The 17,924-nt window shown below is 33.9% G+C and overlaps 3 protein-coding genes across 9 annotated transcripts in view; 2 read left to right on the top strand and 1 right to left on the bottom strand.

The window, feature by feature from the left end:
* Window positions 1-8,368, top strand: part of LOC109018906 (lipid droplet-associated hydrolase-like) — a 28,183-nt gene extending 19,815 nt beyond the window's left edge. For 5 of the 7 annotated variants that reach the window (XM_035688451.1, XM_035688450.1, XM_035688452.1 and 2 more), the window contains 2 exons: window positions 659-803; window positions 7,862-8,368. In XM_035688451.1, the coding sequence (XP_035544344.1) occupies window positions 659-802 (144 nt within the window). In that variant the 3' untranslated portion in view covers window position 803; window positions 7,862-8,368. Of the gene's footprint in view, window positions 1-658; window positions 922-7,861 lie in introns of those variants that run through there. The other 2 variants (XM_019001098.2, XM_019001101.2) reach the window with 1 other exon arrangement.
* On the top strand, window positions 3,964-4,950 carry LOC108983225 (transcription repressor OFP6-like). The gene has a single exon (XM_018954793.2). It carries the CDS (start codon window positions 4,099-4,101, stop codon window positions 4,636-4,638), a length of 540 nt encoding a protein of 179 aa, XP_018810338.2. The 5' UTR covers window positions 3,964-4,098; the 3' UTR covers window positions 4,639-4,950.
* Window positions 8,369-13,592: 5,224 nt separating the features above from the next.
* LOC108983224 (transcription repressor OFP13-like) lies at window positions 13,593-14,645 on the bottom strand. The gene has a single exon (XM_018954792.2). The coding sequence runs from the start codon at window positions 14,428-14,430 to the stop codon at window positions 13,666-13,668; it is 765 nt and encodes a 254-aa protein (XP_018810337.1). The 5' UTR covers window positions 14,431-14,645; the 3' UTR covers window positions 13,593-13,665.
* Between the last annotated feature and the right edge of the window lie 3,279 nt (window positions 14,646-17,924).

Raw genomic sequence — 17,924 nt, 5'->3', positions numbered from 1 at the left:
ACTGTTCCATTAGTTTGAATTCATTTCTTGATAATTGTTTTCGAGGCAATACTGACTCCCTGATTTTCGTAAGTGGCTTAGTCATCCCATGGTCTATTTATTCAGTACTCTTCAAGACCCTAGAATAAAGAAAGAGAGGGTTTATGAGTGCCAGAGAAGGCATGTGGTTTAAGGTTGCCTCAAGTTAGCACTCAATATTATGAGAATCCTGCTGTACTATTTACTTTTTAAACTTAAGGATAAAGCATTTACAGTTCATAATACGTATTCATGAGGAGTAATTGACAATGATTTTCATCTGAGAATAGCACTGGTTATGTGTGTCGGATAAATGAGTGTGAGAGAAGGCATGTGGTTTAAATGAGGTTGCTTTCAAGTTAGCTCTCAATATTATGAGAATCCTTAATAAAATAGGATGATTGATCAACGATTAATAATCAATGTGGTGGATATTTAACATGTGGAATGATGTTGATGAAAAATTCCACAACAATACTTATTGTGATGGTTTTAACTAGTACAATGAGAAGTATGATCATTTTGAATATGCTTCATGATGTGTAGCTGCCGAGAGACATATTTTGTCTATTTTTTCTCTACATTTTGGCATTCTTCAATTTGACCGTCTGCATCTTACACATATCTTTTGCACTCACAGATTTCCAAGCAGGTCCCAGGCATTTCTCTATCAATTGAAAAGGCCCATCCTCATACTTTCTGTTTCACTGAAGATGGTTCATCATGTGTTGCAAAGCATGTTGCAAGATTGATCCAGAATCAAGTACTGCATTCAGGGCAGTAAGGTGTCTCTGTTGCTGCCATTTTGGGATATAGTAGTCTTGTTCAGTATATGGTTAGGATTGGTCAACGGATATTATTGATCATCCCATTATGTTTAAATAATAATTACATCTTGAAAAAATAAAAAAATAAACTGATATAGTAATTAGCAATGCAATTATATTGATGTTTGTTCTTATCAACTTAACTAGTTAAGTTGTTATGCATCTGCCTTATACTGAACACAGATAAGTGCCTTCAAATGCTGGTTATCTAAATGCTCCAAAAGCATGCTTTTCATAAAAGTAGCCATACCCCATGTGTTTTGTATAAGCAGGCAACATTCAAGGAGAATCAATTTTCTTCCTTCCCCCTCTTTTTCTTTTAATGGTAACGGTGATGCCATAAAATGAGACTTGGACCTTTTCAACCCTCTTTTTCTTTTAACGATGGCAAAATGAGGTTTTCGATTCCATCTAAACTTTAGGGTGGTTTTCTAATTGCGGTTGCGAATAAGTTTAACTAAGGGTGCCCTTCATGCACAAACATGTACAAAGTTGGGTTCCTTTTCATGCTAGATCTCATAGAATTTCAACTGGCTTATATTTTGGATAGAAATAAACACAGAAAGTAAGCGGTACAATATTTTATTTAATGTTTAATGGAACCGAAAGACTCCTATTATCAATAATTAATGTTGTAAAATCTATGTCGATGTATAATGTCTATTTCTTTTTAAGATATATATCCTTACTATTCGTGTTTAAGAAATGCTTTAGTCACAAATAGATTCTACAAAAATAAATCTCTCAAACCGAGTGACTTGATGTAGTTGTAAATGTATTTTTATAAGTAGATCTAAAGAATTATATGAAGTAATATCAGTTTGTAAATTTACTTTTGTAATATTTTTTTTATAACTGTAGCACTTTTTTATGGCAGTCATTCAATTTGTGTAAATTTGGATATCCTCAATGGATTAGCTAAAAGTTAAATTCATTGAGTATTTAGCTATTAAATAGCAAAATATGCTCACAATAGATTAGTTAAATTTCAATTATAGCTACAGTGACTTTCAAAAGTTTTTACAAATTTGAAGGTTATTGTATATACATCAAATACATATTTTATCAATTATTTTTTTCTCTATTTCTTTCTATCACATATTTTATCACAATGGATATATTAATTTGAGTTAGTGATATATTAATTTAATTATAATATGATTATTAATTAATATATAATAGGTAGAATAGTAAAATATGATAAAATTAATAAATTAATAATTAAAAAAATTAAATATTTTTAAAATTATTAGTTACTCATTACTATATAATGAATAAATAAATAATCTAATGTAGAGATTTGATGCGAATAACTAAAATCAAATTCATCTTATATTATTTTATTATTATATAATGAAAAATAACTATTTCAATATAAAGATTTATGTAAATTGAAAAGTTAAAAGTTAAATTTATCTTATATTTATAAAAAAATCCTTTAATTTGAATTAATCCATTAAAAATGCTCTCAGGGATTATTAGTTCAAATGGATCAAATCAGCTAAGATATGGCGGTGCAAGTCCGCTAGTAGCCTAGTGGCACTAAAGTTCTAAACACTTGAAACGGGAAAAATCCAAAACTGGTAGCAGAAGTATAGGATCAATCTGCATGATTTTCGCTTCCTTTGTTTGCATCGACCCGTGACTCTTTAGTTATAGACCAGCAACCTAGTTTAACAGTTCCATTTTTAATTATAGTTTATATTAGTATGCGTAAGTATCCCGCAAACAAGACCAACATCACGGACCACATAATTATGTGTAGATGGAACATTGTAGACATGAACATATTAATATGATCTGTTTACTGATTGGAATGAGGTTGCTACATTTCGCAATATATATATATATATATATATATATATATACACGCACTGATATATATTAATTATGAAATTAATGATATGTTGAATGGACTAATTTTTATTGATGGTTGTCAACCATAGTTTTAAAACAAAGAGTAGTGTTACGTGTATTTACAATTTTATTTAAAAAAAAACATATAATACTCATTTATCAGTTTCTTTTTTAAATTCAAATTTTAAATTTTAAATTTCATAATTTTTAACATATCAATAACTAACTCGTTGATAATTAGATTTTTTTTATAATTTTTTCTTAAATACAATTAACATTTCTCTAAAATAAATTGGTTTGGCAAGTGAGAGTACTTGAGATACTCTCACTATTATTCTTTATTTTATTATTACTTTTTACTTACTTTTTTACTACTCATTACTTTTTACTTACTTTTTATTACTATTCAATATTTTATTATTATTTTATTATTATTTTTTTATTATTATTCACAAACATTCTCAACACTTCTCATTACCCAAACGTATCCTTTCTACAGCCTAATGATGACCTTAAGAGTGGTGGAGGTACAGGGTATTCAAAAAGAAAAATTCTACTAACTTTACACCACACACTTGTTAAGAAAAAAAAAAAAAATAAAGGCCGGTATAGCACGTGTTTGGTGTAAGGGTTTTGAGTAAAAGAACTCATCCAAAAATAAATAGATATGCCCCTGACAATGCATTTAAACCAAGATCAGGCATGCAATGTCCCAAAAATAACCTCCCAATCAAATTGGGTTTAAACCAATGTATTTGACAAAGAGTTATTTTTTTAATAAAGATAAAAAATAAAACCTAACACAGCGATTTCTGAAGAGGTATACCAAACTTGTCTCTGTATAATATTCAATATTGTTTGTAAATGTACATAGATTTTGCTATATGTATGTAAATGTTTGGTCCATTGAAAAAGAGATCATCTGAACCATCGACAAGTGGCTTAATATTTTAATTTTTTTTTTTCATTTTTTTCGATCCCTAAATCTTTCTGACTGCCATGCCAGTTCCCTAATTCCTGTTTTTCTTGATCGCCTACGAGAGATACTTTTCATGTTTATCTTATAAAGAAATACTTAAACCTTTTTTTAATCAGGAAAGAGATACTGATACTAGTATATGGCTGCCAAATCTAAAATGCAAGAAAAATATTTTTTCTCATCAAGATGTGCGGTCATGATCGTGTTGTCATTTAACTAAAACTAACAGACCAGACATTGTATCATATATATAGGCACCCTCCCGTTCTCACATGCAGGATTTATAGAGCACCTTCAATTTCCTTCCCCCGTAATAATCAGTCAAACGCCTCATCCCCACTCTCGCTCATCACTTCCTAAAGACACCCTTTTGCAGAATCTCTCTCTCTCTCTCTCTCACACAACACACTCACTTCAATGCCCACCACCGGAAGAAAGCTTCTCCTTAACACTGTTTCTGTCAACATAGGCTGCAGCTGCAGAAAACCTAAACTGTTCCACATTTTCCATCCAAAACCAAGACCCAAAACGCCTACACACCAAAGACACAACAAACACCATTCCTCAGGCTCATGGCACAAAGACAACAGTACCGCCGCCAACACATTCTCTCCATCCGTTGCATATTCTCAATATTCAGAAGCCGAGAACGAGATGAAGGGCTCGAGGACTGTCAGAGGCTTTGGTAGGATAGACGGTGAGAGTGTTGCAGTGGAGAAAGATTCCGACGACCCGTATTTGGATTTTCGGCAATCGATGCTCCAGATGATTTTGGAAAATGAGATATACTCCAAGGACGATCTCCGGGAGCTTCTCAACTGTTTTCTGCAGCTGAATTCTCCTCACCACCATGGACTCATTGTTAAAGCTTTCTCTGAGATATGGAACGGGGTGTTTTCTGTGAGGTCTAGCTCTCCCAAGCTGCAATATTTTGGGTACAAGTCACGTGAGTTCTAGGTTATACACGTGCGGCCTGTGGCTCTGTCAACTTAGTCCTATGAATGATGCAAGGTAGCTTATAATGTCGACGCCTCATGTACCCTGTATTTGCAGAATGTGCAAAAAACAGGATGCTTGGGAATAAGTCGAATCGAATAAATGCAGAAAGAAATTGGAGAACCTCTTCTTTGTTAACCGCTACAGTTGTTGTTGGTGTTTATGTATGATCTTCTTAAATAGGTTCTGTTTGTTGATGTTCTGTTCTCAATGATACGATGCAATTTTTTTGGTCCTTAGACCACATTGACAATGGAGAGCATGAACTGTATGGAAAGGCTAATTCAATCGGGTCCCCAGAGTAGTTCAAAAGTACAAATGGAATTCCTCTAAAAATAGCCGATTTTAATCTTCATCTGAAATTTTGTCATTTCTATTAAACATTTTAATTGATTTGATATATAAACTGCCTAAAAATGTAATATACTACAAAATAAATGACGAAAAATTTCGTTGGTCAGAATCTTCAGTGAGTTTTCAAGAGGTGAATCGTTAGTGGGAAAAGATAAGCCATTGGGATTTGAAGTATAATAATTAGACAGGTGTACGCGTAGTGGGACAGTTGTTTTTTTTTTTTTTTATGAGGATAGAAAATTCGTGTCTGACCTGTACATTTTCCAAGACTTGTCATTAACCCGTGGGTGCTTCTTATGTTATTCTGCTTGCAAGTTGCTGCTACATACCAATCAGTACGTGGATTTTGAGATATCTCTCTGTGATCAGGAGAAATTATTTATTGGAATTGGAATAAGTTTTGATGGTTATGTTATTTCTTGATAGCCATGGTCACGTGTTTGAGTAACTCGTATTTCAAGATGGTTGGGTACCGCCTGGTGCAATTCTGTGTGGACTGCTTCAAAATCAAATGGTTAAGGCGCTTTTGAGATGGTCTTTTCTCTGTGCTTCTTGCACTCTGTTTCTACAAATTTCAAATTTGTGAATGGGCAGAAAAGACTTGAAATAGAGTGAGCGCTTTCTAATCATCAAATGTAGAGTACAGGATATCGTTTTGAATTTTCATTCCGACTATCAATTTGGTTACTTCCAATGTCCTTTTGAGATTTGAAAAAATTGAATTATTTATTATATTTTATATAATAATTTAAAAAAAATGTAATGATAAGATGAGATGAGATGGATTGAGAGTATTTTTATATCCAAGTGATGAAACTAAACAGTGAGTGATCAATTGTGAGGGAGGCTGTGTGGGAATTGACAAAATCAATTCAATCTAATACTACTGCTCTGAACTGACTATTTTAATGCATTAAATATCTCTCTTTCTACCCCACATTTACTGTTTCATAAATGTAGTTGTCTGATTTACTTAAAGAATTCTGAATGTGGTCTCCAAGGTTAGTGATCTCTAGAGCGGGAAATCTTGATGTTAGTGGAAACAAACTAACAAAGGGGGGCCCTTCATTTAAAACAAGCTGCAAGAACAGCTCTCTTGTGATAAAGGTTGTGATCAAATGCAACCGAGGCATACAGGTTGAAGAATTTTGGGAAGAAATTCTTGAGATTCTTGATACTTTGAACTATTCTCTCTCTCATGTGTATAGACAAAGAAATGCTCATGCAGATTTTTTGGTTCGGATGGGTTCTGTCAGTAAGAGAATGATAAGGGAGGATTTCTCTTTACTTCCTCACTTACTAAAACGAATGTTGAAGATGGATAAAATGGGACTTTCTCAGGTTAGATTTGCTTAATTTTTGTTTGATGTTGGTTTTATATGTCATGGTTTTGGTTTTATAACCAAGTGCTTGTTATAATCAAGATTTTTCTTCGTCATAAATAAAGATTTTATGAATAAAATTAAAGAAGGATCACTATTAGACATATGGACCCAACTCTTTATAAAAAAAAAAAATCGAGGCATGCAGGCTAGAAAGATGTCCAACTTGACCTCCTCAGAATCCTTGCTCTGAAATTCAAATTTGTCCTTCATTGCTTTCAAGGGGGACTGTGTTTCACTCGTTTCTTTTACCAACAAAGTAATGCCCCCTAACGTTGCAGGCTTGCAGGTGCAAAGATGTCCTTGATGATTTTTATTTTCAAAAATTTTTTACAATTTCTTAACACTCCTTATTCTATATTATTTTTAATTTTTAATTTTTTTTTAAATATTAAAAATTTAAAAAATTTAAAAAAATATAAAATATAAAGTGTGATGGAAGTTACGCAATAAAGCGCTTTCACAAGTAAAACACGGTCATGACCATCTTTATCTAATCCCTTTGTTGCCTTTTCTCTAGTAGTGGGGGACACCTTTCATGTTTTGTAGGCCAGCAAAAAAGATAACTAGCATGATCTTTTTGCCCCAAGTACTGAAAGCTATGTTGGTAATCAGACTTATCGGGAAAGAAATATTGGGTGCATAGTAGTAAATTGTTTCAAAAAAAAAAATATATATATATATATATGAAAAATTCTTCTTTAAAGCGAGTTCATATATCTAACTGCAGATTGATGTTGAATGTAAGACATTTATTTAATGAGACGGTATGAATTGAAGATAAAAATAATTTTTGTGAGACAGATAACCTTCTTCTCTGAAAATTTTTCTTTAGATTTTTTTTTTTCAATAAAGAAAGTCATATCAGTGTCAATATACGGTTTGGTGTACCAAACCGCTTGTACTTAACAAGGCTCTATATATATATTTTTTTTCTTTTTTTTTTTTGTTTTAAACAAAAGAATAGACAAAGTCAAATTGAAGTAAACTCGAAGAGTAGCATGTGACCAATTGGGACCAAACCTCATGAAGTGGATGTCACCGATATAGCTGAGGAAACAAAACAAAAAAAAAAAAAAAAAAAGGATGGCACTGATTTGAATGCTGCCTTTAGGGACAAACTCATTACTCCAGAAAAAATAGAGGGAAAAAAAAAATCAGAGGAGTAAAAAATCAGTAAGGTTGTATCAACAGTAGCATCGTGTCTGTTAAATTGTTGGTGAAGGCACCAAGGCTTACAGTTCCAGTTTTACGAGTTCTATGAATGTTGTATCAATTATGGAGATCAATACTATCAAGTTTGAAAATTAAAGAACAGACAATGATAGTGGCAAATGTCAAATACTTCAAAAGTAGTAAAAATTTAATGAATGGAAATGTCTAGATGCTAGAACCTGGGGTGTTCTTTTTAGCCTATAAAAGCACAACATTTTGATTTGATGTTGCAGATCGAGACAGTGGCAAACACATGAGAAAGGCGGGGGAAACAAAATGCAAACTGAAAAATGAGACAGGTCATTCATCCACAATATAACAATGAGAGCAAGAAACCCCATGGCTTCAGTAGAACCACCTTATAATTAAAAGATGCTTACTTTTTTTGTGACATTAATTAGCTACTTTAATGGAAGGCTGGATTCCAACACAGTATCCTTGCAACCTTTGGACCCAGCAAAGCTTTCAGTTCAAGCTCATATGGGGGGGTCCTTTGGTCCAATTCCATGGATACAAGTACGGGGGCCGGGGCTGGATGTTCTAATTAATTGAACAGTTAGATGAAAGCAAAGCATTACCTATTTTATTTTGACTGGAATCAATTTACGGTTTCGAATCATTCTCGCGTCCTCTCGACGAGCATTTGAGAAACTTGTTACACGTTTTCTTTCTAAAAAGGCTACGCAACAGTGACTTTTTGTCCATCCTTAAATTCCCTTTTTAGGCTAGATGAGATGGGATGGGATGGGATATAGTATCTGGCATTAGCGCGCAGCATCCAAGCCCATGCTAAACTACAAACTGGTCTCCGTTTCTTATTAGGCCCATTAATTTGCACCAACAATCAGCTTTGTAGAGTTTTGTAACGTGGACATGAAATCATTATTCTCCGACGGTCCGACCATGAGAGAGAGAGGGACAAAGATGTATTGTTGTATAGAAGGACCAGGAACTTAGCTTTGCTTCAATCAAAAAGGAAATTTATTGTAATCTGTCTTCATAAAATATTGCATGTTTTATGACTTGTGATACAATTCGGCCCTCTGAGATCTAACTGTCCCCCTACACCGGCCCCTTCCCCTTTTCATCCTTCCTAATGGGTATAGCTAGGTTCTTCTGGGTCTATTTTCAATAATTATATATGCTTTCTGCTTCAGGGAATTGACATTTGACTTTCTCTGATAAGTCAAATTTGTTAGACAACCTACGGGCATGATGGCAACAATAGAGATGGAAACAATATCCAATATAAGAGCATCCTCATCCGGATGCTTAAAATACTGTTTTCTCTAAATTATAGGAAAAATTATAGGGAAAAGCTCAAAAACCCCCTCTCATCCCATTCCCTATTTTAGAATTTTGATTTAGGAAATGAACAGTGGTTCCCTAAATATAGGGAACCACTATTCATCCCCTAAATTATTTTTTATTAATATTTTATTTAAATAAATAAAATAAATTCTTTTTTCAATCAACTACATTTTCTCTTATACTCATATTTATTATACTTTTAAATAATATTTTTAAAAATAATTTAAATAATTACTAAAATATAAAAATAATAATTTTAAAAATATTATTAAACCCTTAAAAAAAATTTAAATTTTTATTTAAAATATTCACTATAATAATAGTTCAAAACATAAGAAAAAATATTAAGTAGTGAAGTTTGAAAATGGAAGTGAGAGAAAAAAGTAATAAAGAAATAATAGAAAAATATTATTTTAATAGAATAGAGAAAGGATAGGGAATGGGATGTAGAAGGTTTTTTAAAAATGAGTAAAATTTAGGATAAAATTATAGGGAGTGTCCTTTTTAGCTAAAATTTAGAAAAAAATTTAGAAAATCGGATGGGAATACTCTAAGTAAAGACTACTCCAACCCCAGTACCCTCCCTAGCTAGCTAGCTTCCAGCTCCCATTTAGCCAAAGAGGAAGAAAAATTTAAGGTCGTCCGGTCGTATATATATAATAAATTAATCATATGATCTAAGTCGGCATGAGTCTCAATTAATTAATGAATAAATATATGTACGTACGTACATGATTTGTGGAGGAAAAACAAGTATTATATGCATGCATCAGTAAAAAAAAAAAAAAGCAAGCAGGCAATTAAGGAAGGACTGAGGAGTGCATGCATGCCCCATTTAATTACTCCCAAAAACAAAGAGGGAATCATGGATGGGCGTACTTGTCTATATATATATATATATATATGCAAGTGTATGCGGCATTTAGTGTATAGCCCGAGATCAAGCCAAAAACTTTGAATTAATGGGACTGACAGTACTGACTTCTATACTGTTTGGTCATTTTCATTTTGTTTAAATTAAGTTTCTCCGAAAATGTGGGTCTCAGGTCGACTCTCAATGTTGGGTCCTGATCTCACTAATTACAATGGTCCATACTTCAGATCTTCAAAATTCCGACACGAAATCTTCATCATCTTAATTTGAATCTCACGACAAATATCAAACAAATATGTTCTACGCTATAATAATGTTACTATATCTCTTCAATTTTTCTTTATTTTAACCGTTTATGCATTTAAATTTTTTTTTAATAGTTAATGAAGTGATTATAAATATATTTATATTTATTTTTTATTTTTTTAAAATGTTTAAATATGTTTAAAAAATATTTAAAAAAAATACAATTTGCATTAAGCAACTTTAATTTTGACAAATAAAAGCCTGCAGAGTGTTTAATTGTTTATTAGTCGGCCGGAAAGTAAAATTGATTGACCGTAGCTCGGTTGAGTTTGAGGGAAGATGTTGAGAAATAATCTCACATTGACTGTAGATAAGGTCTTGAACATATTTATAAGCAATGAGTAATATTCTCTTATACAACCGATTTTATGAGATGAGTTAGGTCTATAAATTTCTTCTTGGTATCAGAATCTGCCACAGGACAAATGGAGACACACACTACTTACTCAGTGACAAGGACCAAAAAAAATACTAGCCTGCATGTGAGGGATGGTGTTGAGAAATAATCTCACATTGACTGTAGACAAGGTCTTGGGCATGTTTATAAGTAATGAATAATCCTCTCTTATATAACCAATTCTATGAGATGAATTAGGTCCATAAATTTTTTCAGAGATTACAATGGTTACAGCTAGCTCTCTGCAAATTAATATCATGAATCATGCGTCCATTTTGTTGAGGAAATTGGACACTGAATCTTATGAGATGATATTATCGTTTCTATTTTCGTTAATCGATGTACGGGGGAAGCTAGCTAGCTAGCTGTTAAATTACGTACCAATAATGATTTAGTTGATCACAGAAATATGCGAAAAAACAAATTTAAATTTAAATTATTTCTATAGCGAGTATATTAATATAAATTCTTGTAAATGACGATCCCCATGCACAATCAATGGCTCGAGCACATGATTTCCTTCCTTGGCTGCCAAAGTTATTCCTTAGGATTTAAAATTCCAAGAGCTGTTTGTAATTTTAGTGGGATTCTGAAATAATTCAGTGGGACTGTGGGAGTACTCGGATAAACCACTTACCGGCCGTATATATGCATGCATGCATGGAGTGATCAAATGCGCATTTCAACGCGCATTACTTATATATTTTCGGAGGGAAAAATACTGTTTGAAATTCATATAATTAAACAATCATTAAGCACTACTGATCATCGATCTGCACTGCTGAAATAAAATAAAATCAATGGCACGAGGTTTAGAAGCTTCGCCGTCGACAACAATCCGGGCTCAGAGATTGAAGAGGCATCGAACATGGAACACTGACAATTAATTACTTTCTTCCTATATCACATGCTTTAATTAATTAATTTTCCTTAGGTTATCCATGGTAATAATTTATAAGCGCATATATATATATATATATATATATAATTAACCTAGTTTATTTTTCTTGCTATGGGCACCTATGACCTAAAAACTATTATCTGCCTGGCAAGCCTGGTTTATAAAATAAGTCATTATGTTTCGTAAAAGAAATGATGTGACTGATTTTTTAGCTAAACATGGAGTTGAAGGTATTAACATAGACTGAATTGAAGATAAAGATCATTTATAAAATAAGTTGAGGGGTCTTTTTCGTATAGATATAATTGAAATTCCTTATTTGTGAATTTCATAATGAGGTATTTGTTATATTATACTTGTTTTTTTTTTGTTATTATTCTTATTAGTGTGAGCTGGCGTTTATTTACAGGATTATCTTTCTTTTTAGGTTTTTAAGGTTTGCTTTAGTGTTGATTGACCTGTAAGACTTAGATATTTGTCTATTGTTCCTTTATTTTAGGTTTTTTAGATGTCTGAATTTTTATCTTTTATGATTATTTATAAATCCAAGAGGTGAGCATGTAACCAGAGTTTTCTTCTATTACAAGTGATGGCTATCAATAAACTTGAGGTATCGTACTTTTTTTTTATTTTTTATTTTAAATTATCTATGTGGACTTCTTAAAATTGGTCCATACTACATATAAGTAACTTTAAGCGAACACGTACAAGGGTTCGAGCCTTCGAGGTGGTCCATGCAGTAGTGGTACTCACGAGCTCCGGCCATCCTTGCGCGTGATATAAATATTATATCATTATATCTGCAACTAATAAAAATGAAAATATGATAATATACGTACGGCCTCCAAGCCCCTTCCATTATGATAATATATATATATATATATATATATATATATATTATGTTTCGTTTCATTAAACAGGTAGCTGATTCGACTTGGATAATATGGTCATCAAAGATATGCAGACCGGCCTGATCGGCCATTGCGCTCTAAGAACTTAACATTAACATAACAATTTGGGTAAGATATATATTTTATCTTTTGGCAGTCATCCGCTAAGGATAAAATCAGATTGGCACTATTCACTACATATCTGGTTGTGACATTCTCCACATCACCCATGCACTAAGAATATTATGTCCGTCCTCCTTTGGTTTTTTTCCAAAAGAATTAGATCTTTAATTATGCAGCGATCGAGGTGAATGGCGATAAATTGCCTTACCTAGAAAAGAAAAAGGTAATTAAAGCCTTTAAATTGTTTTCTGTGAAAATCTTGGAGCTAGCGGCCATTAGAAATTATATAAATAGCTTTTCCAGCTAAAACAAACTTGTAGTTATTTGACAGTCAAGACAATGGATTTACATACGCTCAAGAGGATATAGTCTGCTCTGCACATAGAGACAGTGTTCTTCAACGCAGAGATAAATATTTTCTTTACTTCTGTCGCAACGACGATAAATGCTGCAGCCTGCTGCAGGTGCGAGGATATGAGTGTCGGACTACGCCAAAATTCTGCGCTGGTATTGTACCTATCATTTGAAAATGACTATCTAGTTTGAAATGAACGGCCCTGATTGTTGCCATAATGTCAGAATCCATGTACAAGGACTACTGCCTTGTGGAAGATATCCAATGGTGGATATTACTGGAACGCAAAATCTCCACATGTACTTGTCCCTGAAATATTGGTCTGCATTGCATGGGATCTTTTTTTTTTTGCCTATAATTCAATTACCTAAGCAATTTATAAATTGTCGACATAAACCCATGAAGTCATTTTATTTAACAGAAAGAATGCCGTTTAAGAAAGCTCCCATTAATTAATGTAACGTAACTAATTAATTTAACCTCGTTTTCAGAAGTATTTTAGTCTCTTTTAGTTTCATGATGCATGATATCATGCATGCATCACCATATATATATATATTTAATTTCTGTATTAAGAAATACTTCTAATTTGTCTTCTGCAATAAAATAAGAGGTTTCGTTTTTTCTTACTATTTCTTCCAAAGCCAGCTAGGTTAAAAAATGATAATTTCCATTTCTCAGTAGCGCTTTCCTTATGCGTAATAGAAGGTCGACGACTCATGTTAACCTCATACACCTGCACTGTATACTTTGAATGCAGAGAGAGAGAGACAGAGAGACAGAGAGAGAGAGCATAATTCCTCGATCTATATCAAAAACGTTTTCACTATTAGTTTTCAAAGCTACTGGTATATACATAATTTTCAATTAGAATAGACATTTAAAGATGAACTATCACCTTCTTTTTTTTCCCGATCCCCTCCTGACCTTCTAATAATAAAGATAAACAAGGACAAATATCGCTATCTTCCTGATCAGCTTCCATTGAGGATATGCAACGAGTGGAAGATGAAGAAGATGAAGAAGAATTATAAAAAGATAGAGGAGAAGAAGGAGAATGAGAACAACAACAAGAAGAAGACGATGTAAATGCAAGGCCAACCAACAAATCAACAAAAGCTCCAACAATATACCCGTGGCTGCTCTTTCCATTTAACCTCAAATACCAACACAAGAGGTCTTCAAAACCTTCCCATTCTTTCACCCCATGAGCCTCCACCATCTCTTCCATGGACTTGCGAAAATCCACGAAAGGGTCTTGGGACTCCATTGACAATATCAAGCTGTCCTTATAGGGAAACAACCCTTCCTTTGCCTCTTCCAATATCGAACTCGTCTCTCCCAGCTTGAAAAACAGCCTCTCCGATTGCAGCCCTCGAATAATTGTCTCTATCGGATCCACTACTCCGGTGCTTTCCGAGGTCGTTGAGAAGCTCGGGGACTTGGATATTGACTTGGTGAAAGATGATTCAGTTGTCTCTACTACATCAATGGGCGTATCTAAGTAGACTGAGTTCACGGTCTTGTAAATGTCACTGCTGGTTCGGAAAGAAAGGGTTCTGGGTTGGTTACAAGAAGGCCAAGGCCAAGTAGACCTTGCCTCCATATTTTTGAAAAGAAAGGGGAGTTTCATTTTCTTGCCCATCTCTGGTTTCTTCTCAAAGGCTTGGAGAGAAATGTATGTGGATTCAAATGCGTTTTTTTGGGAGGCAAGTTATTTTTGTGGCATTAATGGCTATTCAGAGGTTTGTGAGAGAGATTTGAAGGGAGTGATAAAACGAGTACTGGGGGAAGGTGTTGCAAGTTGCAACTGGGAAGTAGAAGGCTGGTGGGGTGGGGTCTTTTCTATATGTGTATTAAATTTTTGGCCATAGAAGTAAATGACCTTCAGCTGAGCTAGCTAGGCCATTAAATAATAGACTAGTAGTACTCGCTATATATGAGTAGTTTTTTTGTTTTTCTTCAAGTTTAAACAAGAAAATTATATGATTTCAAAAAATAACATTTTAATTATGTTCTCTGAAAACTTACGGACGTTTCACATTAAGAATTTAAGATGGATTTTATATGGGAATTGGTTTATACCGTTTTAGAGTGTACGTGCAAATTTAGTGTGTTCTATTTGAAAAAATAAGCAAAATTTAGAATTCACGAAAAAAATTCAACTTTTTCATGATAAAATCAAATTTTTTTTCAAATAAAATGGTGGAACTTACACTGGCCGGCTGTATCCAAAATTATGTATATTTCCATATATACACATGTCAAAAAGTAATTACTAGTTACAAGAAAATGCCAATTAATTACTAGCCTGCCAGTATGATCGGTACCCATTTCTATCGATTTAGAGACAATAATGCAGACATATATAATCGATTGGGCCCGTCGATTTTACTTATATAATTGTTTTTGAATGAACAGTGAACCGGTTTAAAATTGTTTTGCGGCCATTAATTAAGCCTGATTTTATGGTTGAAAACTTGACGGTCAGCTAGCTATATATATAGCTAGCTAACAGTAATGTCTGTTTATAAGACCAAATTAATAGTTATATTATATTGATATATAAGAGATCGATCATTTTCGTTTATTTTTCTTTAGTTAAGATAGTTTCCAAGTTCCAACGGATCTTTTTTCGGCTTCTTTAAACACCTGGTCCCTACAACATTAATGCTTATACATGAGAAACCAGAGCCTTCATGCAACAGCTTATAATAATAATCAGATGAGAGTTAGAGACTAGAGTCAATATCATGGCCTCATTTCCGGGTTACCCATGCTTGCCAGTAGTACTTCCAAATGGGATCGATGGCCGCTAGCTCTCTATAATTCAGACTGAGACTCTGACCATATTCCATTAATTTTTGCAACTTAAAAAAAAAAACAGAATTCATTTGAAGAGGAGTTTGGAGGAGAAAGAGATCGTGAAAACATCGAAAAGACAAAAAATCATATGGGCCTGCATATGTGGATGAATATCACGTGGACTTAATTTCTTAGATGTAACTCTCTTTCACCTGCCTCCTCATGCATGCCAGACTGAAGATTAATGAGACCGGCCCTTGAAGGCCAGCCATCTATTTATCCTCCCTAAATATTCATGGACGTACGGGTGCATGCAGGGCGGGGGGATATTGTGCGGCGAAAGGAAGAGATCAGAACTCATGAGCTACAAGAGGTTGGCCATGCTCGGGTTTTCGTAATCCTTACATTTAATATATATACAGCATCATGTTCCTAAGTTCCAAAACCTCCAAAATAGGTCACATGATCCATCGGGTTCAAGATAATCAGCTTCAAGAACGCAACTTAATTTCATTTAATCCTAGGGTTGTAATGATCATCGAATGATCTGCATGACCGTGGGATATATACAAATTAGAGAGACATGATTATATGCATATAATAGGATATCGTTTTGTTCCAATTCTACAGCAGTAGTACCATGCGCGGACACTATATATATATATATATATATATATATATATGCAATATTTAGGGGACCATGCATGCATATTGTTCCCTATTTATATCTTGTGGTCCTAGTTATGTACTGCATGTATATCCACCCAATTTTTAACGATAGAGAATATTTCAGCCTAATTATTATATAATGAACTTTAAGAACTTCCAAGGAATAAGATTCAGAGGTTGGCCATTTGCAACCAGAGGCAACACGTGCAACACAGTAGTCGATCGGTAGGTGCCAAACGTACATTATTTATAAATTTGTGGCTAATATTGGCACTCATGTTTCGTCTACCGATATCTGGTAATTAAATTATATATTAGATATATACGATGATCATCATGATGAGTGTAAAACTAAGGACAAAGATTAATAAGCGAATTATTAAGTTTTTGTTTTTATTTTTTTTATTTTCCCATGTCCCTTTATAAGTTTTGTTATTCCACGTAATGGCCGGCGTATATGCCGGGTAGGGTATTGTTTATGGGGTGCTATTAATGCTATACTGTTTTATAAATTATCTTTGGAGCTAGCTAGCTGGGATGGTGGAGCTCGATCGGGTCTACCTTATCCATTTTTCAGGATTTCTAGGGGACCAATCCTTATCATGTTGATCTTTTCCTTGGCCAGGGACGTTCTATATATGTCCTAGGAGGATATTTTCCATTTCAAAAACATAATATACTTGCAGACAATGCATATATGCAAATCAAATGTGGCCACAATATCACTGTTTGTGAAAGGGAGATTTTGTGCATGCCAGCCTGGACAAGCCCGCCCACTTCATCAAAACATAATGCATGTGACTTGATGGCCCAGGAAACGAGGAGGGGAAACCCAAGCCAGCCCAGGATATGAGGAGCACGCGACACTCTCTCGGACGTGCCTCATTAGAGAGGAAAAGGCTAGTCGAAATGCGATGTCGAATGGCCGGTACCAAAAGTCGAGTCCCTATTGGTGATAGAAGCGGTCGCATTAAATGTGACGTCATGCTGTCCAGAATGGGGGTGTATCATTATACAATGACAGGAAGATCAGAGATCCATTAGAGGAACAGAGGTATAATAAATAAGCTGAGGAAGCAAGTAAAAGAGAAGGTTAATCACTCTATATGTACCCTAAACTGTTCTCTCTTTTTTCTTTCTCTAGTTCTCCTACGGAAACCGACAACTGACTTGGACATCGGGAGTGTCCTGATCCTGGACACACTCGACCACCCCCTTGATTTCTTTTGCAGGTTCAGGACATAGTTTGAATTTGGTGATTACGAAATACATCTTTAATAGTTTGCCAATCAAATGAATGGTGCCAAATTGAGTGCGCCAATCAAATGAATGTTTCAATCCATTTGTCAGCAAGTGAAAATGAATCCATCTCTGGAATGATCTCCTGACTCAATTATTTGGTCCTTGCCCTAGAAACAACCAACAAGAAAATCCTGACATTGCAATCTCTAAACCAATTATATACATATATCAGTAATGCAATAGAAATAGTGACTTCAATAGTTGGACCAAGGTTCACTCTTGTTTCATATGCTTTGGTATAGGATAATTCAGTAGTTCTGATACATATAACTTTTCAATTATTTGGAATATATTGGGTATTGTCCGCAAGAATTATTCGACACTCTAGGATTAGTACTAACAAAAAGCATCTTTCGTACACCA

The sequence above is a fragment of the Juglans regia genome, chromosome 3 (assembly GCF_001411555.2).
Source record: "Juglans regia cultivar Chandler chromosome 3, Walnut 2.0, whole genome shotgun sequence".
Classification (NCBI taxonomy): domain Eukaryota; kingdom Viridiplantae; phylum Streptophyta; class Magnoliopsida; order Fagales; family Juglandaceae; genus Juglans; species Juglans regia.
This window is presented reverse-complemented; position numbering and strand designations above follow the sequence as displayed.